This window comes from Diorhabda carinulata, chromosome 6 (assembly GCF_026250575.1).
Source record: "Diorhabda carinulata isolate Delta chromosome 6, icDioCari1.1, whole genome shotgun sequence".
Taxonomy (NCBI): Eukaryota; Metazoa; Arthropoda; class Insecta; order Coleoptera; family Chrysomelidae; genus Diorhabda; species Diorhabda carinulata.
The window spans coordinates 13094935-13120155 of record NC_079465.1 but is presented as its reverse complement, the minus strand read 5'-3'; the positions used below and the strand labels follow the sequence as shown (position 1 = coordinate 13120155).

General features: G+C 33.0%; 1 protein-coding gene across 2 annotated transcripts in view; it reads right to left on the bottom strand.

The window, feature by feature from the left end:
- Positions 1 to 253: 253 nt before the first annotated feature.
- Positions 254 to 25221, bottom strand: part of LOC130894965 (zinc finger protein 3 homolog) — a 41977-nt gene continuing 17009 nt past the window's right edge. For both annotated transcript variants that reach the window (XM_057802035.1, XM_057802036.1), the window contains 5 exons: positions 12858 to 13554; positions 10392 to 10712; positions 2509 to 2666; positions 2279 to 2453; positions 254 to 1344 (listed from right to left, as the gene is read on the bottom strand). In XM_057802035.1, the coding sequence (XP_057658018.1) occupies positions 681 to 1344; positions 2279 to 2453; positions 2509 to 2666; positions 10392 to 10712; positions 12858 to 13554 (2015 nt within the window). In that variant the 3' untranslated portion in view covers positions 254 to 680. The remainder of the gene's footprint in view (positions 1345 to 2278; positions 2454 to 2508; positions 2667 to 10391; positions 10713 to 12857; positions 13555 to 25221) is intronic.

Here is a 25221-nt window from a genome sequence, read left to right as displayed (position 1 = left end):
GAGACGTAGAAGCATCCATGGTAGTTACTTTTTAAGTAAATTTATATGTCAATGGTAACTTTTACAATACCTTGGCGTTTAACTACACGCTAACCAAAATTTATGCACTTACTTAATTACAGGATCTGAAAACACTGAACTAGTAATTTACATGTGTGACATGCATACACAAAGGGTTAAAAAAATCGATCGTCACTCTGTACAAGATTTACCTCGTATCATTTTATAGATATACAGGAAAATGTCAAAGCTGTTTTATTCCAACTAAGCATAGTTTTATTTCACAAATAGTCTCAACAGTATAAATTTCACCCTCATGATTTATTAAGCTTTGAGAACATTATATAAATTGATTAAAATTATTGTACTACCCCATATGAAGTAAATATATGAAGTAAAAAATAAAATTAAATTATTAGAATGATGCAGATCTTAGATAATGTCGTTTTAATGTTGAAACAAAAATATGTAATTAAATTCTATGAAATGTGATGAAATATAAACTTATTGCTCACATGTATTAAAGTATGGTATACTGAAAAGTGTTGTCAAATAAATGGGGTGGAATTTTATTTGAATTAGTTCAATTTCACAGAGTCTATACCAACCATAATTTTTCCATGAATTATACTACTTTAATGTGCTATTTTTTTTAATCTCTCAATTCTTTCACTATATTTTCACTTTTCTATCTGCTCATGTTCTTTACTTTCGTTATCAGTACCATAATCTATTTCTAAGTTTTGATTTTCTTGACCTATTTCCTTGTTTCTATTTTCTACCTTTAAACCAATCTGTTCAGATTTCTGATCGATTAGAATTATACATAAAGTTTCTTCTTCCAATTCTAATTCCTGATCCCGATTTAAGACTTGTTTTGAATTAACATCATTTTGACATTCCTCGTTTTTCTCTTGGGCTGCTTTTTTGGTGTGGTAATCAACAATTTCTATTGATTTTTCCATGGCTGAATCTTCGTCTACACCAAGTATATATCCTTCTTCCTTGGTATGTTCTAGATTGAGTTCATCAACATTTGTGTTTTGATTAGTTTTGTTATTTAATGCATTTTCTTCTGTTTTCTCAGTTACTTCTTCTTCGTCAGTGCTCCATTCCATTTCAATATTTTTCCGATTAACATTTATTTGACCTATCTCAGAATTAGCTTTATCTATCAGTATTTTATTCACATGTTCATTTAAAATATGTGTCTCTAAGAGTGATTGTCTTGCATGTGTTGAATTACAAATAATACAAGTGAATTTTTGTAACATACATTCCTTGAGATCTTCATGAATTCTTAATTCTTTTTTAGTTGAGAAGTTTTTCGAACAGGTGGTACATCTAGAAATGAAACTTCATTACACAAAAGATCACTTTTCCAAAAAAACAATAATAATGAGTGGATACCCGCATATGCTATTAAGCTAAAAATGAAATGCACTCTTGTTTATATATTGAAAAAAAGGATTTTTTTACGAAATTCATCTTAATGCTAGCATACAAGTGATATATTGAGTCTTTTTCAAAAGTAGAAACAAGAAGAAGTTATAATCACCCCTATAGGATTAAACACCAACAGGAAAATTTCTCCTAAGTTTCTGTAAACGTACAAGTTAACCCCTATGACTACAAAAGAAAAAAAATCTAAAAAGATAGTTTGAATAGAAACCTCTTTAACTCAAAGGTTTGCCTATGATTATACATTCACTAAATGGTCCATAAACTTAGCTAGAGCACCTAATGGAACAAACTCTCCATAATGCGGAAAGCTAAATATTAAGAGGAGTCAAAATATTGTAAGTGATATCTTTGCAGAGCTAGGTTATTCACTGAGTATTATGGTACAGATCCAATACACCAGTTGGAGTTACTCAAACTGAAAATAAATAAGAGCAGGACTATATGATAGCAAATTTCAATCAACTTCATAAGAACTGCATTATAGACTTGAACGGTACTATTGAATACTGTTGAATTGCTATATCAGAGTAAATGCCAGCGAGTACAGTCTACAAAGAAATATCAGCATGAAGATACTATCTTATTGGCAATGCGGTTCTATTCATGGCATCGGATAGGAATAGGGTTATAAAAAGCTTAATTTATTGATTTGAACCAGCCATATATAAAAAAAGTTCAAATTCGAGTTGCATTGCCTGCACCAATTTTTCTTTGTCAAAATATTCTAGAGCATATTTACTTCTGATACCATGAAATTTTTTATAAATGTATGTATGAACCATGCCATACACATAATATAGCCGAATTTACTCACATATATGAATTTTTATGAGTACTTTCATGGAAATGTTTTTCACTGGGAGAATTGAGTATTAATTCACAGTATTCACATTCAAACTTTTTCAGACCATTGTGAGTTTGTAAATGAGCAATCAATTCTTGTTTTGACGACATTTTAATAGCACAAAAAATGCAACTGAGTCCATTATCTAAAAGAAAAAAAGGAATGAAATTACAAACATACAACTGTGAAAAGATATTTACCTTTAGCTGCCACTTTGCTGTAATTTCTCTTTGCGAGAACCATAAAAGTATTATGTTTGATAGAATGAGTTTTTTCATGTCTTTGCAGATAATCTAATCGTCCATAGCCCACACCGCATTCCTCGCAAACATATGGTGTTTCGGTTGAATGACAGACTCTGAAAATAATTAGGTTATATCAGTAACATTCTCTCAAGTGGTAATCAGTAAAATGCATTAGAAAATATTATCATAAAGCCTCGTGATCGTCAGCTGGGCCCTGTGGGGAGATGAGCGGTTGAAGCCTCCCACGCATAAAAAAAATACATTCATTCATTTCCTCTCAGCTGAAAATTTGTCTAATTGTAGTTAACCTCAACGAAAAAAAATCATATTGTATTGTACGTCTCCTGGTGACTTCAACATAAAAAAAAAATTAATTTCAGTGATTTCCTCTCACATAAAAATTGAACTGTTGATAGCTTCATATGCAACTAATATATATGTCAGCTGGCTGTATCTTGGTGGAAAAGCCGTCAGATGATACTTTGAAAGTTATTACGTAGGAGTTAGGTAGAAGCATCAGCTGACTAGATTTCCTTCGACTTACTGCTACTTCGTCTGGAAAGAAATGACGTATCTTTAATTATTCGGTATAGCGAGCACTTCAATATGAGTGTTGAGATAAAATAAATATAATCAAATAATTTTAGATATATTCGAATAATTAAATAATTTGTTAGCTTAGTCTAAATTAACTACTTACTAGATAAATTTAACTTATTATACAAAAGGGATAAAAAGTTACAATAAGGGTAACAATGTTATTTATTCATTTTCGTTCTCGCTTTGACTTTCATCTGTCTCTGATTCACTGTCAGAGCGCTGTTTGCTGTTATGTTTTCATCGTCATCATCTGTAAAAAAATTTAAAAAGTATTAGGATGCGTATTTTAGCATAATATAATCAAAATGATAAAAAATGTTACCTTTTTCGGGCTGAATATTGATTTTATCAATCGATGTTAGTAACTGACTTCCAGAAACCCAGGTAATTTCATCTTTGTTGTCAATTTGTGCCCAGCCTTGGTCTTTAGGATCATCAGAAGTTGGAACCTTCAGGTGTACATGTGACCAAATTATAGCAATGTAACATACTCATAAAAGGTTATAGCTCTGATCTGCATGGTGGTAGAGAAGAGCCATCAATATCTTTTTTTTTGGTAACTTAAGCGTTTCAGTATTATTATTCATTATTAGACGATTAAATCCATACATATGGCAAGCAAACTCTTGTATCTTCTATTTTCTTTCTCCTATGAGCATTTTGACATTTTGATAAAATAGTCGATATTTTACGATTAAGCCATTATTGAAAGAGGACGTTTTTTTCCTTTTCGAAAAAAAGATCAGGTTAAAATCGCATTCTGTGAATGCCTGAAGTGCTGCGCTCAAATCAGATCCTAAAGCTTCATATAATTGAGTAACGTTTATAAATCTTTGAGCATTTCCAACACCTACTTTCATGCAAATGTGTAAATTTTCTGATATATTAGCCAGGTAAAAATTATCAAGACGTCAGTGCCGGAACAACGAATTTTCACGTTCGCATTAATATTACTGGGACAAAAAATCATTTTTTTATTACAATATTTTGATCTATCGTTGAGTAGCTTACCTTGAATCAAAACGAGCGGTCAGGTTTACCATTATGTTCTTTGATCCTTTAAACAATAGTTTGTTGGCAGTTCCGATATTACCAGCATTAATGGTATTGGCCTCTAGGATCACTTCTTGTGATGGTTTGCTTGGTTTTGGTATCAATATTACCCCTGCTACTTTCGACAACCTGGTTACATACTTTGACTTTCTGTCTTAGTATTTATCTCGATTCAACATCGGATCCAGAAGCTCTTTTCGAGTTGAATCTCTTCTTTGGTGATACGGATTTTATTTCTAGTTCAACTGATTCATAGTTAATTTTTAAGATATAAGCTTAATTTGGTTGGCTTTTGAATGTTATTTCTCATCTAGCACCTATCTCCAGGTCGGATTGGGAGATTCTGTAGGATAGGGCGCTTTGATCATTTAGTCTCATCCCCCAGGGAATAATTAGTACTTAATTGTCTTTTTTTGATAATAAGATCTGTAGTTTTTCTAAGATAATTATTACCTTTTGCTTCAACTTTTATATTGGGAACTTTCCACCATGCAGCTTACTGTATAATTTTGTTGAATTAATCTATTTCATAATCTAGTTGTTCGTTAATTCTTAGTGAAGTTGAGAGATTGTATTATTGTATCACCAACTGGAAGCTGGATGACAGTCTATGCTGGTTTATTGCTTCTAACAATTCCTCAACTTTAGTGGTTAGGTAGTAATCTACTACCTATATAGACCATCTACGGTCTATATGCGCGGTTTTTATAGTAAACATATATCCCCAGCTATACATATAAAAAGTCAATAGCTGTTACTTTTATCTCACAATTTTTTATTATCCATTTACTGAGATTTGAATCCCATATTTTAGTGATGCATTATATTTTGATTTATTATAACTGCGCTTTTCCATTCAGCTGCATATTCTGGATGAGTAATACGGTAGACTTTATATCCTTTTAAAATGATTCATTAGTAAAATGCTTTTCAAAATGACTTGTAGTTCTTGCTAGTGTTGTAGGTATTCCATTTTGATGCTGTCTGGCTTTATCAAGTTTCTTGGGACAGCTTTTATATTGCAATATTACTATCTTGTAATTCTATTATCCAGGTAATTTTTTCTAAACTTGTTTGAATTATTTTGATTTTTGGTTGGAAGTTTTTGTTTCCTTCGAGTTTTAGCGCGGATCCACTTTATCTCTTTGGTCAATTATCTGACCAGTTTTCAACTTATTTGATTTGGAACTTATTTACCTTAAGGTGTCTTTTCGAGCGCTGCAAATTTTAGTTGTTGTCCTTCATTCATTTTCATGATTTGATCTAGTTGGATTTGGAGGTTTTTTACCTTGTCGATGATGTTATTTCCTACTATCTCAATTTTATTCCACTCATATTTAACTTGTTCGGTTTTTAATCTTATGTAATTCTTTTGAAACAATTATTGATTGTGCTGTATTAATTTTGCTTCATTCTGCATCGCACAATTATAGATTAAATTTTATTTCACTTCCAAAATTAATGGATTATTTCTTGAAGAACACTGTTTTCTTTCATAGTCACCGAGTCGAATTTTTCAACTTTTTAAACAGTAAACCAGTAAACAATTACTCAGATCGATTCTCGACACGCCTTTAGTTTGCCAAAGTCAAACAAATATAACAAATTAGATTAAAGGGACTGCTTAAATACCAATTACATATTTATTCTGAAATAATATAATTTCATCATCATCACACACTAAATTTACATAAATTTTTCAACGTTCAAGTTTTCAAACAAATTTATTTGTTGTCCACCTCCCATACTTCAAAGTTCATAAAAATCAGAGTCGACTCCAAAACGTCCTTTACTTACAATGTGTACTAAAGGTAAAACTTATAATAAATTTGTGATAAAATAATTCTTTATATTTGCTGCCCCGCAGCAGTCAGGGTTGAGTACAGCTGAAATCGAGAAATCTCCGTAGTTGAGGGCTACAACCATCACGGCTTTCCGTAAATAAGTTCCAATTTTTATTTCTGATATATTCGAGTTATTAACAAGCTTATACCAGGGTATATTTAAAAATTTTTAGCCTTCTATAGAACCAAACAAAATTTCAATGTCAAAATATTTTATTACTCAACATATTCTCCTCTTAATTGGATGATACATTTATTACAGCGAACCTGTAAGTCTCAGGACATTTAAAAAATGTTTCTTCTTGTTTTGCAAACCAGACCTCCACAGCTGTTATTACCTCTTCGTTGGAAGGAAATTTACGATCTCTCAAACTTTTTTCAATTGAGGAAAGAGATGATAGTCGTACGGAGCCAAATCTGGTAAATGAGGGGGGTGTTCTAGTAATTCAAACCTTTAATCACGAGTTTTTTGCATGGAAATATGAGATTTGTGAGCAGAGGCGTTGTCCTGCAAAAACAAAACACCTTTGGATAGCTTTTCGTCTTTTCTCTTTAATTTATTCCCGTATAGAGGTCAGTAATGTCGAATAGTAATATCCAGTTATTGTTCTACCCTTAACCAAGAAATCAATAATGATTACTCCATGACAATCCCAAAAATCTGAAGCAAAAATTTTTTCAGCAGATTTTTGGACACGGAATTTCTTAGTTCTTGGCGAACCAGAATGTCGCCATTCCCATCGATTATTGCTTTGTTTCTGGATCGTAGAAATGTACCCAAGTCTCATCCATAGTAACAATTCGGTTTAAGAAGTTTACATCGTTTTCAAATCGAGCACAGATCGAAATAAAAGAAAATGTTTACATATTTCTTTGATATATTAATGCATCTAAAGAAAGATAAATTTTAACTTTTCGACTTTTCAACTGAGAACTTTGTTCTAATAAGAAAACAATCAAATTGAAAACTTAAATAAAAATTTCAATTCTTATCATAAAGAACTTCAATCCACAATAGAGGTTTGGCAAAATAATAGAACCAATTTTCAAATTATAAAAAATTAATAATAACATAAGAACAGAATGGTATACGAAACCAACTTGGTCCTCAATATATTTAAACTTCAATTCGTGTCATCCTATGTCACAGAAAACATCAGTGATAGTAAGTTTGGATGATAGATATATCCAACTATAAGATCCTGAATTTAGATGCTTAGCTATTCAAAAAGCAAAAACCGCATTGAAAGAAAATAATTATCCGGAGAAAATTATAAATAACATATTCAAGAAAAGGATAAGCATATACTACAATCAATTTAAAAACAAAACTGAAACGAAACATCAAAACATAAAACATTTTTCCTTATCATATGTACAAGGACTTTCCAAACAATTATTGAATTACTTCAATAAATATGATATTAGTATATCATGATATAGTCATAAAGGACATAATACATTATCCAAATATTTCACTAAATTAAAATCTAAAACACCAAAAAACAAAAGAAGTAATATTATATATCAAGTGCATTGTACTAATTGTGACGCTGTCTACATAGGTCAAACATGTCAGTATTTTGAAAATAGACTAAGAGGTCTTTGATAAAAAAAATAGAACTGCATTAACGAACCATGAAATATCAAAAAAACATAAATTCAATTATAAAGATTCAAAATTTAAAAATCTAATACACGAAAAAGAGAATTTTTAGAAATGGTTCACATCATAAAAACGAATGAAAAGTTATAAATGATAAAAACGATCTAAATAATTTAAGTAAAATTTATAGCTCTATTTTGTAAATTCTAATAAAACTACAAATAATTTAATTCATTACGGCTATATATTTGAGATGTAGGGACCAAGGAAAAATGAATTTTTCTTATTAGAACAAAGTTCTAAGTTGATTTTGATATTCAAGATGAAGGTCATAGATGAATATAAATAAGCAAATTGTCATTGTCAATATCATATTTTGGTTAAGACTTAAAGAAAAGTCGAAACCTCTTTTAAAAATTATCAAAAAAAAAAACTAAAACAGAAAAGACCTAAAATCAAGAACATTTAGATGCAGTAGTTTTTTATTGGGAACGTGGCAAGGAAACATTAAAGTGGATTAACTTCAATATATTTTCCGAGCTTTCTAATACTTTTCAACCTGATAATGAAAAAGTAGTTGAACAAACAGTATTAAATAATCCCATTACGAAATTATGCGTTGTCTGTTTAAAAGAATTCAGTGAATATATAGTTTGCTTCAAATGTATGGTTCATGATGTAAAGACTACAAGATGTACTCTACCTGAGGGCTCATTTTCGACTCGTTCTGCGCATCTCTCAAGAGCCAATGAGAATTCGCTCTTAAATTGGCAAGTCGTTTTGGGAGCGAATTCTCATTGGCTGCTTCCCAGCTGGTGCGCTATAGCACACCTTGTAGTCTTTACATCATGGTATGGTTTTAATGAACTTAATGTTCAAAGAGAAATATAAAGTCTTACAAATGTTTAGAAATTCAAGCAAAAAAGATAAAATTAATGTCGGATAAATCTCATGCTGAAATCATAAAAATTACCGAAGAATTTTTTCAATTGGACATAAGAAACGGTCACATAAAATAATTATATTCTCGATTCCAGTTCAGTGTCTGTGAACAAAAAAAGCTGGGGCAATTTGTACCATATTTCTCGTATATCGAACGTTCGCCCCTTTTATCACAATAATACTAGTATTTTACATTTATTATTGTTTTAAGCTTATTTTAAAAATTACTTTTAACTTTAGGTCAGACGATTTGACCAGAAACCCTATTTCACATTATGTAGATGTTAATTTGATACATTTAACTTCTAGACGAAAGTGTGAGGACATTGTAGAAATCCTCTCAAAATATCTTGCTGATCGTCAAAAAATTCTGGATCAATTTAACTCTTAAGGAAAAAGATGGGTAGTACTTAAACATGTCCGCAGAAACATCGTTTTAAACTATCATGTTAATATCGTACACATATGGTTTATATAACAGGAAGCCTGGCGATGGAAAGGCAAGTTCTTTAACCCCGTAGAAATTTAGAGTACCATGTGATATTATGGACATCACCATTTGGGATCATTCATAAAGTCATAACATAATAACTCGTACCTGATAGCTATTACAGATGCTTTTTTATAATTTATTTTTATTAAAGCGATGAAATCAACAAAAGCAAAACCTTTGATAATTTTTTAAAAGAGCGAAATAGAAAATATCGGAGTATGACGAAGGATTATCAGTGACTAGGCGCATGCAGGCTGGTACAAAAAAATAATCTTACAATAAATATTATTATCTCTGTCATCCACTACCAAGGAAGAATATACTAGAAACAATTTTGTTTCAAATATTCGCAGGGGTTTAAGCAGAGTCACCTTACAAAATATTGTTTGGCTATAAAACTAGATATCTGATGCAGTTTTGGCAAATGAGATCAGTTTTCCAATAGATGAACGTGAAGATCTCGATAAAAAGGTAACGGATCAAAAGAATGATTTGATAAACGAAGATACAGCGGAAGCAAATATAGTGTTATTACTGAAACTGGTCCTAACGAAATGGTCGTGTTCGACCTAACGAGATGAATAAAGTCGGCCTAAAAAAGTGGACAACACTCATCTTAATTGAATAGACAATATTTCTAATAGAATGGGCAGTGATATGAATGACGTAGGTCCCAATGAAATAAGTTTTACATGTAACGAAATTTCTTTGTAAAGTAAGTGAGCCTAAGAAAGATCTGATATAAATGAACCAGGGGATTTCTGAGCTATAATGCCAAAGATTTTGTAATATTTAAAGAAATTTCATGTCCACTTCTCCTCGACGATCTAAAATAAAGCATATCGAATATGTTATCAATATAAAAGAACTAAGTATCGACAGTTAAGTACTCCCAAATATATGTATAACCATTCCAAGCTATTTACAGTACATTTTTTAGTGAGCAATAATGTGTTTACTAACTTTGGTAGTAATGTAACAGATAATGCATGTGAACGCAAAATGTCAAGAGGCATATGATCAACAGTTTCCAAATTCAATGCTGTTCGCTAATTTAATACTGACCAATAATACTTATCCACTCATATGGCAAAGTTTAGTTTATTTTTTAGCTATGTCGTTGTATATCCACGAGGACGTGATTATTGAAAGTATGTATGTCTACTTTGATGTTTACCCTTATGTATCCATCTACTTATTGAAATGTATCATTCTAGAAGGTATTCATACATTCAGACAAGTTTTCTTCAATTTCACTGCAATTTTTTTTTCAATACCTAAAATCTAAAGTTTTTCTTACCTCACATGTACTTTTAAAGAGTTGCTTGCACCGAACTTCTTTTGACATAGACTACATTCAAACTCTTTAATTTTAAGATGAACTGAATTTATGTGCTGTTGAAGAGTATTGATATAACCACACGTCAGACTACAATGGGGACATTGGAGCATTGGTTTTGTCGTATTCTTTATTAATGCAAGGATTTTTGACATTCTCTCATGCAAAGGCTCGTGTTTATCCAACAAATCCTTTTTATGAAACTTTTCCCCACATTTCATACAATAATATCTTTCGGGATGGAGGGATATATGAGAATTTAGTTCTGTGGCAGTGGGAAAGCTGAAAATATGAAATAAAATTATAGCGTTCAATTCACAATTGGTAATAAAAAATTATATAATTTGTAAAAGTAACATTACTCTACATTCTGGACATTGATGTAAAGACAAATGTCTAGATATGTACGAAAGGAAAAGGTAAAGTATAATAAAGTGCTTTTATTCAGATAACAGAGAAATGTTAGCGGAGTGAGCTGGAAATATATCTTAAATAATTTTACATTAAAGATGAAGTTGATGTAATAACCTAACAGCTCAAAAATTACCTAAATAACAATGACAATATATGCAAATTTAGAAATATTAACATCCAACTGCTCATACTGGTGCTGAACGAGGCTGTAATTGCCACCCCAAAAATTAAGGGAGTTTATACTTGCCACTCTATGTTTTAATCAAACTTGGAAAAACTAAGAATAAGGTTAAAATCAGAAACTCCCCCTAATTTTAGTTTAGAATCATTCATTGGAGCCAAAGAATAGATGGTGTTTCCATTTGAGAAAAGAATTTATTTAACTTTCGAGGCATCCATGTTCGGTTCCATTTTCTGAGTGCCCTAAATATTATTTAAAAAATTTCAAAAGATTTTGGAAAAACGGACGAGCATTATTCAGAAAAATTATGTTAACTTTTAATCTGATTTCTTGTCTCACCTGTACCTGTCAAATGTTAAAACAAATAAAATGACTGAAAAAGGGAGCCCTTTCGACATGTTTCGAAATAAAATAAGCATTTCTAAAAATCTTTTTCATGAAACGTACACTTCTGTTCATTGAAATAGATTATATGTCTTGGGTCAGATTTTTGCAATTTTTAGCTGTGTAAAGTTACTTTACATTTTACACCAACTTTAAGTAGCAGGTGAATTATTCACCCTTTCAGTCCAGCAATGACGGCTTCTTGAATTTCAGTTACCTGAGGAGGCAGTTTTTCTTCAACTGAACCCAAATTAATTATTGAATTATCTGTCATTGATAAAGACATTTGGTAAGAACTCCGATTTACACAGGCAAAATGTAAATGTATGCTTTTTCAGTGAACAGATGTTTCTATTGTTAATTCTCAAAAAAATGTAAAAACACTTCAAACAGTTTGGTTCCGCGTCTATTTATTTTGATTCAAACTGTGTCCTATTCACTATTTGACATAGACCAAGACTGATTTGCAGTTTTCGATCATCGCGGAATTATACGAGTCATTTCATGTCTAATGCGTTCTACTCCATTTTAACTTGTATATTCGGTTAACGTAGACCCGACTTTTTAAATGTCCCCACAAAAAACCAAGAGGAGTAAAATCAGGTGACTTAGGTGGCCAGTCCATTTTTTCAATCCACTTTCCTTCAAATTGCCCAGTAACGAGAATTGTGTCGATTTACTGTGCCATTTGAACAAAACGTTATCTCGTCTGTTAAGAACATTTGGATTTTCAATACAAGACCTACGGAAGATTTCACAAAATTCCAAATGTTTGTCCGGATCATTTCCTGAGAGTGCATTAACAAGTTAAACTTAATGTGGATGCAGATTTCTTTCTTTAATAAATCATTACAACTGACTCAACATTTTGTTGTGGTTGTGTGAGAGGTGTCTTCTAATAACTTTTCATCGCCGTGTATTCCTGTTCTTGTAGATTTTGTTGCGTCCCTGACGCTTCTAGCAATTGGAGGTTTTTCAAAATATGTTTCGTTAAATGAAGAACATGCTTCCTCATGATTTCGAAGTCGATAACCTACCATCATTAGAATTTCTATCCGTTCTCTTTCAGTTAAATAAGCTATAATAAAATTGGTAAGAAAATAATTGTCAGACTAATACTATCAAGTAGTTATTTTACTGCAACAATTGAAACACCTTCTTGGAGTGGTTGTTGAAAAGTCAAAATAGCAAACAATATCCGACCCTTTCTACTTTAGAGATAGAACCCCAACAATAATTTACTACAGTTTAAGAAAACACTAAACACAATAACCGTATTGAAGACAAAAAAAAGTTTATTAAGTATACTGATTTCAGTTCTTTTGTAGACATCTTGAAAAAAAAATTCATATAATCATTAAATCGATTTTTTTTACTGTTTCATATCAAAGATTTTATTGATTTCAATTTTTTGTTTATTCTACTAACTGTACAATTAGAATACTTACAAATCTTCACATAATTCACAGGCATATCCATGGGTACTTTTATGTTTTATTAAATCGTTATATCTGAAAAATTGCATATTACAGAAACTACATTTGAAAGATTGTTCTTCTGCAATTTTATGTGTGGAGGTTAAATGTAGTTTAATGCCTCTAAGGGTTCGATAATCTGTAATACATTGTGGACATCTTAATAACTGTATTAAATTTTCAGGAGCATAAGAATGATCATTATGTACAATTTTAGAATTAGTTTCATTTTCTTTTGGAGACATATCCTCAATCATGAAATCAACTAAAATTGATTGTTGAACGGCTTCATGAATTACGTTATTTTCTTTATGGTCTACAAACATTTCAGTTTCATCATGGATTTCTATGTTTTCATCAGAAAAACTGAAATTATTTGATTTAACACCTGCAATATCTAGTTCACTATTTGATTCATTACATGGGCAATCAAGTTGTTTATTCGACTCATCACTTGAACCATTCAATTTACTATTTGTTCCACTACCTGACATATTTAGTTCTTTCTTTGATTTATCATTTATGTCATTATTTGAATCACAAATTGGACTAACAGTTACTGTAAAAGAGTCCTTTTTATTCTCATTATTATCATTGAGAGCTTTTGATTTTCCATATTTCCTGACAGTGAATGGTTTTCCTTCTGAAATAGGTATGCCCCATTTGAGACCTGAAAAGACAACAATATTTTTTATATTTCGTTTGGATCAGTATATAAGAAAGTACCAATTATTAACTTATAACTAGGATTCTAAAATTCTATTACAAATTTACAAAATACATAGTGTTTTTGGAAGAATATATAAAGGATTTAACACCCTGTAATGTTTACTCAACCCTATACTAGGGTTGGCCAAGACGTCGACCGCAGTTGACAGTGAAGACATTTTAGGTAGTGCGCGCGATTATACCGATAATGACCTCGGATATAAACAATTTAATTTATAACTTATGACATAGAATTAATGAATTATTTGAAATAAAAATTTACTATAGAGTTTATGCTCTAAAACCTAAACCAAACGTGGAAATGATTTTAATGAATTTGTCGTTTTACAGTGAAGAATTAAATAGAAACTACTTGAAAAAACAATTACATAATTATTTGAACCTTGACGGAGGTGTAGCGCGACCTTCTGTGATTAATATAGAAGGATAAATAGTCCGTGAGAAGTATTGAAGTGTTTAAAAGCATCACTGACTAGCCGTGTCAGCATTTAGGCTGAAATACGAGTTTTTTGTAATCGATACGTTTGTTGACCGTTTTTATATCTACTGTTTAGTTTTTCGTTTATGTATATGTTTTGCTAACGACAAGAATGACGCCCTGTTCTTGTTTAAAGAGGTCTAAAAAGTGTATCGTATTTTTACTAGAATCAGTCGGTTATTTGCTTTTCTTGTAAACGTTCGAGTTACGAGTTTTAATTAAAGTATTCAGTTTTCACGAGTTTATTATTTACTTCACCTGATCCACTTAAAAATTTTACAACAAGAAGCATAGAAGCAGTCATTCCCAGAGAATGGAAACTCGCTGATGCGGCAGAGGAAAATGAACCGTAGCGTCCTCTCTTGGTTCATTAGCACATCAAATACATCTATAGATTTGACGGTAGGTGACACTAAGGGTTATGATGTCGAGCCAATCACAGAACAGGACTGACATTTGACATAATATAGTAGGTTTAGGGAGGATGCTTATCAACAATAACTTATTAATCTCATTTCTCATTATAGCACATCTTACAGTCGTACAGAAATGTTTTCGTTTTATTCACATACAGTTATTTTGATACCTGAATTGGGTGTGCAAAAGTGTTTAGTATTACATTGTGGTCAGAAAATTAATAATCTATATTCCTGTATTATTTATATGAAAGGAATGTGTTGGTTAATTATGTCAAAGTTGTACTTATTTTACGTTTGCACTTCCTGCAGTTGAGGAATGTCTGGCTAACCCGGGCCAGTTTTATGGGCAACATAACAGGTAGTTTAAAAATATGTCTAAAACATTTCAGCCCTTTGTGTTTAAAAAAAGATGACAAAGGTATGGGGTTAGTAAAGTGTGCTCCATTTACCTGGTAAGGTATTTTTTTATTTTTGTTAATATTCAAAAATATATAAACACTATTTATAGACTACGCACTTGTTGGAGACTTTTGGTTCCCACCACAAGCACCACTTCAACAAAACGTTCAAATACCAGAAAACATTAAAGGTGGTTATAATAGGTGTACGTATAAGATGTTACCAATTTCTTTCCTCAACTTTTTACTTCTTAAACCTTTATATATGTTTTTCTTGATGTATCTTTTAAAATGGCAGGTAAAAATTTGTCGTTTCGTCCTATTTTTATTTTGATATTCATGATGAAGGTGATCTATTGATTAATATAATTATTCAGATTGTAAATGTCAAATCATATTTTCATAAGGACTAAAGTAGGTTAAAATGTCAAGTTTTTACATGTTATTTTAAATTCATTTTCTATGCTAAGAAACCGAAAATCAAGATAATAATAACAAAAATAAATTTTTTCTATAACTTCTTTGTTCAAACCTTTGCATATAGTAAATGTTTTATTTAATTGCAGAATTTTAAATATAATGCCTTCATAATAATTTATAAGGTTTCAAATGAATTTGGAAAAAGTAGCACACAAGTCTACTTTAATGGCGCAGTTAAGTATATTATCATATCATTGAAGGATTAGTGTCAATATCTCTCTACGGAATAAGAAAAAACGAGTGACCGCAGAGACAAGTAAAATAAGCAAGAAATAATGAGGGCGAAACATGCTTCACAGATGTTCAGTCACACCCTAAATATCGCCATACACGCCGGGGCTGATATTTCACGTAGACATACGTTGGATCCGGCTGATCCCGGGTTCATTGAACCTGAAAACCATTGCGTCGTGTAGTAAGTAAATCAAAGCCATAAAGCTTTTTGGTTAATTGCCCTTCAAGTAATCTCCTCAATGTCATACATTGCAGACATTAAACATCCAATCCGTTCCCATATCTCTTCCTTAAACAATTGGATTTCCTCTGTGCATGGCTTCCTCTATCTGCGAGAAAAATTACTTTCCTTTATCGAGTTATTTGTCACCGAGATACTTTAACCAGGATCCGGTGGAAATGGAGAATTCATATAAGCAGCTTTCTGTAAAGCGGGAGAAGTGTTTTTAATAATATAAAAACAAATAATATCGTCAATAAATATTTCTTAGTCCCGTAATACTGTGATGTGACGACTGAAGCTATGAATAATAATTTGGAGAATTTATTAAATGACGATTTAAAATCTTGTAAGTTCCTATCACTTCAATTTGATGAATCCACGGATATTAGTAACATTGCACAGTCATGCATTTTTATGAGAATGGTTTTCGAAGATATGACTTCGAAAGATATAATTATAATTCCATTAAAAGGACAAACAAGGGGCCAAGATATCTACAATTATTACAACAGATGGAGCTTCAGCAATGGTCGGGAATCGAATTGGTTTTATTGACTTGTGCAATAATGATGAGGAAATGCCCAGTACCAGCTATCATTGCATTAACTATCAAGAGGTGTGTTCAAAAATTCTAATGATGTATTGCTTTTAAAATCGTCAATTCAAATCGTTGAACAAGTCTTCAGAAACGACAATTTCGGTCGCTTTTGGAAGAAACTGAATCCGAGTACGGAGATGTCTTATTGCATTCAGACCTGAGGTGGATAAGACGTGGTGATTTTTTAAAAAGATTTCGTATATTGTTACCAGAAAGATGAGAAATAACTCATGAAACTAGCTTTACTCATAAACCTAAATCTACAAGGAAAGAATATATGTTTAACAGACATGATGAGCGCGATTAAAAACAAACAAACGATAAAAAGGTACGCGTCTCAATTAAGAAAACATAAATTGAGAAACTTCAAAAACATAATCCAAACCGAGACTACAAAGATTTCGTTAAATATTTAATGTTTTTTATGAAGAATTTGAAACAAGATTCTCGCCTTCTCAAATTAGGTTGGAAGAAATACTGAAATTTAATGAAAATTGATGGAGTATCTGAAAAAATTTAACATCAGTCACAGTCGAGGAAGAAATTATTAATTTAAGATGCAAAATATTTCTCAAATCCAGTGCATCTAGCGATACTAATTTTTGAAAATCAACTTCTGTTTCCAAATATTTACAAATTGATTTTGTATTTGAAATCATACATTGGATCGACGTATTTTTGCGAATTGCAATAAGCTCGTACCAGCCATAATTTGATAAATTTATACAGATATACGGTGCAAAATTTCAATTAAAGTGAATGGGATGGTTAATTTTTGATACATGAATACTTTCATTATTTTTTGTATTATTTATTATATTTTTTTTAATTTCAGTTTAACGTGCCTCGACAACGCTGGTCATTGGCACACAAAAACAATCATAAGTTAAATACAGGACTGTTACAAAATCTATTACAATGCATAAATTAAATTATATTTTCTTATACAGCTTGGTGGTTTTAAGAAACTGCACGATTTTCCTATTTCCGTCGGGCAATTAAGTGTCTCCTTGAGGTTGGTTTTCATATCAAACTGTTGATATGCGGTAGAATATTCTCTGCAGTCGGTGAGGATGTGCTTAACAGTCACAGAAACTTGACAAGTTCGGCAGACAGGACGACTTTCTGACGACATCAAATAGCCGTGAGTAAGTTTTGTGTGGTTGATGCGAAGTCTTCTTATTGTTACAGCTTCTCTCCTATTCAAAAAGTTTAGGGAAATGTGAGAAGTAGTTGGGTGGATTTGATGTAGTGCTGTAGTACTCTTGCTCCACGTATCGTGCCAAGATTTTTTAATGAGGTGTTTGAAGTTAATCTTCAAATCATTGGCCAGCTGAACTGGGATTTCAAGATGATTCTTTGTGGCTTCTTTGGCATGGCGATCGGCACATTCGTTTCCAGCAATTCCAGTGTGCGATGGAAGCCACATGAGAGAGACTGTTATATCAAGAGCAATGAGAGTTTGGTGGGTGTCATGAATGTTTTTCACTATTGGATGGTCGGTGAATATGGTTGTGATTAACTGTATGGATGAAATGGAGAGTCAGTACATATGGCGATATGTTTATGGGGAGAAGAAATATATTTGAAAGCTTGAAGGATACTGTATAAGTCACCAATGTAAACACTACACGTCGAGGGTAAGCGGAAAGAGCTTATGAGTTCGTGGTTTGTAGTGACTGCGCAACCCACGCCGGATTCATCTTTGGATGCATCCGAATAGAGAATTAGATCGAAGGATTTTTTATGCAGAATTTCCAAGAATGCTTTCTCTACAAGAACGCTAGGGGATTCGTGTTTATTGTAGATGGTTAGTGAGGTATCTACTATGGGAATATTTTTTATCCAAGGAGAGGTTGTTATTTTGGAGTAGAGGTGCGAGGGATTGAATTTACAGTTGTTCGTGAGTTGATAGGTACGGAAGTGGTGGTAAGTAGCGAATGGACAGGATTCGAAGGATTGGAAGATACTTTAGCAGCATATGACAGGAGAAGAGATTGTCGTCTTAAGGATAGTGATGGCTTATTAGCTTCAACATTGACACTAGCGGCGGGGCTTGAGCTAAAGGCACCAAGGCAAAGGCGAAGAGCGGTGTTGTGTACAGAGTTCAACAAGTCAGTTTTAGACTTGGAAGCGGACATACAGGTAAAACAACCATAGTGAAGCTTTGAGCGTATGAGAGCTGTGTAAACTCTTAGCAGTATAATTTCATTGGAGCCCTATTGAAGGTGGCTAAGGGTTTTAATTATGTTCAGTCTCTTTAGGCAAATGCCTTTTACATCCGGAATATGGTGATTCCAGTTGAGTCGAGAATCAAAAGTCATACCAAGGATTCTGCACTGATTGACAATAGGTAGAGGGGAGTTACCAAAGAAAATTTGAGGTGAGTGAATAGATGTTCTTCGAGAGAATTTTATCAGCATGGGTTTGTTTCGGGAAAATGATAATCCTAGGTAGGGGATCACTCTTATAGTAGATTTATTGCGTTTTGGAGCAGTTAGCATGTAGAGGAAACGTATTTGCCATGGCAATAAATGATTAGGTCATCAGCGTATTGGACATATTTTACGGGAGATGGGAAGTTGTCACATAGCTCATTTATTGTGAGGATAAATAAAGTACATTATTACTGAACCTTGAGGGATGCCAGTATTTTGTGGATGAGGAAGGGAGAGCTTACCGTTTGCGGAAATCCTAAAAATTCTATCAGTTAGGAAATTATGGATGAATGATAATATGATCTAGATTGTACTGAGTGAGTTTATTCAGTATTGCACTTCTGGATATAGAGTCAAAAGCGCCTTCAATGTCGACAATAGTTGCAATGACGTCCTGATGGTTATTTAATGCAGGGGAGATATTTGTTTGCAAGAGAGCAAAGTTGTCGTATATCGATCGATTACGTCGAAAACCCGATTGTGCGTCGGGAATAAGTTTGTATTTTTCAAGGAACCATTCGAGTCTTCTATTGATTATTTTTTCAAGGAGATTGCAAGTAGTGCAAGTGAATGAGATTGGACGGAAAGACTTAGAGGATGATGTGGATTTACCTGCTTTTTTAATTGGAATGATTATAGAGTTGCCCCATGCATCAGTGAACTGGTGAGTATTCCAAATAATGTTGTCAATGTAGATGTCAAAGAGCTTAGAGAGGGACGAGTCAGATTGTTTTTTGAGAATATATACAGGACATCATCAGGACCGGCAGCAGAATTTTTGCAGGACGATAGTGCGAATTTTAGTTCATTTAAATTAATAGGAGCATTGGCAGACGCAATATCGAGAGGATTTAGCTGGAGTGTGGAGGAGAGCTGAATATGTGAGTTATGAAAATCGGATGCCGGATTATGGATGCTGAAATTTTCTTTAAAATGTTGTGCGAGTGGGTCAGAGATTTTTTGGCTGTCGGTGATATGCAGATCGTTAGATAATAAAGAAGGAATTTTGATATTAGTTTTTTTGCCTTGGATTTGTGCAATTTATTTCCAAACTTGACTGGGGTCTGTATTGTGGGTAAGGGATGAAGTATAACTCTGCCAAGCAGAGTTCTTACTTTGCTTTACAATAAATTTAGCTTTAGCTTTAAGCCTTTTATGTACAATAAGGTTTTCTTGTGTTTTGTGACGTCTAAACCTATTAAGAGCATGTTTTGATTCACGTATGGCATTCGCACAATCCGGACTCTACCATGGAACTGCCCTACATGCCGAGGAAAAGATCGTTTTACCAATGATGATAAGTATACTTCGGAGAGAGAGGTAAACTCAGGCCAGTTTGCATTTTTTATTTGCCAGAAGCTTTTGGCAACAGTTTATTTATTATAGGGATTGGATATAATAATAGAAAAGTGGTTGCTATCATGTAGGTCATCAGTAAGATGACCTAGAAAGAGAAAGTGCAGTTTTAGGGTCACAGAAGCTGAGGTCAATAGCAGAAAAGGAACCTGAGGAGATGTTAAAGTGAGTTTTGGATCCAGTATTTAATAGACAGATACCAGTTGAATTTATCATTTTTTCTATTGTTTTGCCTCTAGTGCGAGGTTGGGTGGCGCCCCACATATAGTGGTGTGCATTAAAGTCTCCAACAAGAATGTATGGTTGGGGAAGCTGACGAATTAGGTCTGTTAACTCTTTTTCATCAAGGGGGTGGCCGGTGGAATGTATATACTGCAAATGGTAAGTTTATTGGGGCACCAAGTAGTTATAGCTACTACTTCAAGATTTGTTGATAATGGGAGGTGGCATGAGTATATGTATATCGCTGGATACAAATATTGAAGTACCGCCACTGGCTCTTATGCAGTTGGTACGGATGTAATGATATCCTTCAAAGTTTCTCAAATTGCGTTTATGATCTATTTTGAAGTTGGTTTCTGGGAGACAAAGAAAGTATATGGGAGGAAATGACTATCTGAATTCTTTCTATTCGAGGATAAAATCCATCGCAGTTCCACTGTATCAGGGAGAATGTACTTGTTTAGGAAGAAGGGAGAGAGTATTTATTTTGAGATAATGTCAGTGGTATTCCCATCATCAGTAATAGACATTTCGGGAGGAGTTTTTTGCTCGGGGTAAAATTTAAAGTTAATTCTATTGATTAGACGTGTAATACGGGTTTTTAAAGATCTTTTTTTTATATTAGGATACATTAGGAACAAATCCTACAGAAGAAGAGTTGTGTCGGAAATAAATTTGTTTGCTTCAAGGAGGGGGTCATTGATGCCATACGTGTTTTCAAGAAACGCAATAAATTGGGTGCCTGTAAGGGAAAATGATTCAGGAGAATCGTTAAATTGTTTATGTATAACGTAGCGTAATTCAGGGCTTATGAAGTGACAATCGTTTTTAGTCAGTTTAGATTTTTTTATCTTCTTTTTCGCATGGTTTCTGGAGTTGGATGTTGAAAATTCGGGGGAGACATTGGATCTGGATGAAGATCAGTAGGAGATATAGACTGTGGTGAGTCGAGGCTGCTGTCATTCGAACGGGGACGTTTTTCGCTAGTTTTTGATAAGGAAATTAGAGAGGGAAAATTAGAAAGGGTGTCCTCCGAGATACTACGGGAATAACCGAAGTATTAGTAGTGGCAGTAGGGTCAGCACAGGAGGTGGGGATGAGATTGACCGAATCATTTGATTTGGAAGAGGGATCTTGAGGGATGGAAGTGTTGGAGCATGAATCACCAGTGTGCCCAGCCTGTTTGCAGAGAAAGCATTCAAGTTTGTCGGTAGAAATGAATATTCTGTGGTTGTTGGTTGGTTGGTAATACGTAAGTTACTCGGCGGAAGCTGAGCACATGTGCGTATTCGTCATCAGGTGAGCCACATTTGACTTATGATATAGGAGAGGTGAATGATAACCCTAGGTCTTGCAGTGTTTTCTCAATGAAGGAAGAATGGGGAATGATTGGACAAACATTGGAAATGAATATTCTCTTGGTTGGAGATATAAGCCGACGTATAGGGATTAAATTGGAATTAACTAGGATGCTTTGGTTGGTTTTTAGAAGTTCGTGGACTTGAGTCGTCGATGATAAATAAATGCATATGCATCCGTGTGATATTCTGGATGCGAAAATGACATTTTTAGGAGAGACCTACCTATTGATTTAATGTAGTCAAATAGTACAGTGTTAGGGATAGAAGGCATAATGATGGCCTGATTTCGTGAGGGCACAGAAGGCAGTGGGAATTTTGCTGAGGTATCTGCAGCATATGATCAAGGTGGAGAGTTAATATTTGGATTGTTTTTTGGTAGTGAGGGAAGGTTAGACATATTGCTGTGATCTTGGTTGCCAAAATCACAGTCAATAGTTGAAAAAAATAACAGAAACGGATCAGATGTATAAATAAATCTCAGCTCGAGAAAAACCAGTCTGTTTCTCAGTGATTGTCCTATTGATATCCGGATACGTAAATAATTGTAAAGTATATTTACTATATTATTGTTGGAATTTAACTTCACGATCTGAACCTGGAGAGGTATACAGAAAGAATGAATGTAAATATTAATATCAAGTTTTTTTGAAAAAATAAAATACTTTACCATTTTTTCTTTGTACAGAGAACTTTGTACCGAAAATAAATATATAAACATGTTCGTTACGTTAATTTAACCCATTTGTAGACTGCCTTCGATATTTTAAATGTGGCGTAGACCACGGATCCCAAAAGTTTGGCCACCTCGTCCCTATACCCTACCAGGAGTGGATTCACAAAAAAAACCTATGGAAATTTATACTGTAACTGAGACAGCATCTTCGTATCCGCTAGGTAGCCTATAAGCTATACTCTATTTTCAAACTAGGACAGATTGACAATTATAAACAAATAGTATCCATTTTGTTCTTTCTTAAGTTCTTTTTATTGTTTTATTAAAATATAAAAACAGTTCTTCTCAGGACTAATTTGAAAAGGGATTCAGAGTATTTATATATATATATATATATATATATATATATATATATATATATATATATATATATATATATATATATATATATATTATATACTCCAGTACTAGCACACATTATTTCCCTTACCTCCCAAAGGAGCTCTGTAATTTTAGGCCACTTATCATCTCCAGAGAAGTAAATATTGTGAATTTGTATAAACAAATCTCAGAGACACAGGTGAATACCATTGTGTTTAATTTGTGAAAACGTTGGGTAACAAAATTATAGCTTGTGAAAAAACAAAGAAAATATTTTTTTTAAATGTTCTACGGTCAATCCAAAGCAATATGTGATTAGTGAAAGGAGAATTATTTTGTGGAGAATACTCGAGTCAATGGGTTCAACTTAAAATAACGAAAAAGAGGCTAATTTTACGTGCATAATGCTTAAAGTTTTTTGTAGTACTCAAAAATACTTACAAAATGAGCACTTATAAAAGTAAATTGGATGAAAATTGAAGAAGTTATAGTCAAAAATAAATTTGTCGCTCATATTTTTTTAAAGAAAATTGAGCAGTTACATCTGTACCATTTCCACCAGAATTAAAATTAAACGTAGACCTTTTCCAATTAGTTTTATTCATACGATCCTGAAGTTACACCGATTTAAAATACATATTTTTTTAAAAATGTACGCTAAAAGTTGAATACGTATTTTTTATTTTTCAAACAAAATTGCCATAATTGCACAATGACTCTGAAACTATAAAAGATACGTAAAAAATTGTACAAAACAAAAATGTAGCTTTTTTCCAGCAAATATTTTGGTTTTTTTATTTCTGCAACTTGGAACATAAAGGAGATATTGCCGTTTAAAGTATCTACTTCAGTGGAAAAATGATCTGTCTGGCGACCTTCAAACGTTTCCCTTTAAAAAATAAAGGGATTAAAAGATTTTTCATTTACATAGTTATAGCTCTTTAAATTTCGTTTATAATGCTTTCTTATAGGATACTATAGCTTTAAAATTCATCGAGTTATGATTTAAAAACCAATGACATTTTTATTGAGCAATATAGGCTTTCTCATTTTTAGAGCAAAATGTTAGGATTAGAGTAAGCGTAAGTTATCGTGTCAGAAGTTGTCGATGTATTAGTTATTTTAACTGCAAGGGCTGTAGATATTAAGTAAATTCATTTTTTAAAATTGAGACAGCAAAATTTTCAATCATTAATATATTCCTCGAAAAGTCTCGAAATAGATTATCATAACAGCTCAAAGTTAATTATTTTTTCACATTCTTTTACTGGCTGTGTTTCAACGTCTGCCTTTTTTAATAAAGGATAAAAGATATTCATGGAACTTTTAGAAAAAAGATATATTTCACGGCGTTCAAATGATCTTGAAAAAGTTTTAGAAGCCGGCACACATTGTACGAGGCATATGTTTTAGTAAGTACCGTTTTGCGATTCCGCCGCCGCAACCCCAAGGTCGGCTTTCCGAACATGCGCGCTGGTCTTGTCTAAGTACCGACGCCATTACAGTCTGATTCTTCATTATGTACGTTGTTTACTGAGTATTTAAGATGCCTCCGACAATCGTGAGTCCCGCCGATTGTGAAGTACGGGCTGTTATACAATTTCTTAGTGCTAAAGGCGTAAAACCGATCGATATTCATCGTGACATCTGTGAAGTTTACGGACAAAACATTATGAGTGATGAAATGGTAAGGAAATGGGTGAGAGCATTTAAAAATGGCCTCACAAATGTGCATGAGGAAGAACGGAGTGGACGTCCTTCGGTCGTCAATGAAGATTTGGTGCAGAAAGTGGACGAAAAGGTGAGAAAACAGACGCTCTACAATTTCATCATTGTGAGACTACTTTCCTCAATATTCTCGTCGTGTTTTGTATCGCATTATGACCGAGAACTTGAAATACCGGAAATTGTGTTCACGTTGGATTCCACAAAACCCAACGTTTAGGCAGTGCGTTGACTTTCCTTGAGCGGTACCACAATGAAGGTGAAGATTTTTTAGACCAAATTGTTACTGGTGAAGAAACATGGGTGGCCTACGTAACACCAGAATCGAAACAACAATTCATGGAATTCGACATTCATCATCACCCAAAAAAGTGGAGTTTAAGCAATTTCTGCCGGGAAAATCATGTGCACAGTTTTTTGGGACAGAAAAGGAGTATTGCTAGTGGAGTTTCGGCCTCGTAATGAGACAATCAATGCAGAGTCTTATTGTGAGACATTGAACAATCTGTGTCGTGCAATCCAGAACAAAAGACGTGGCAAGTTGAGAAAAGGTTTCGTTTTGCTGCATGACAATGCCCGTCCACATGTGGCTAATTGGACCAAAGATCTCATCAAATCTTTT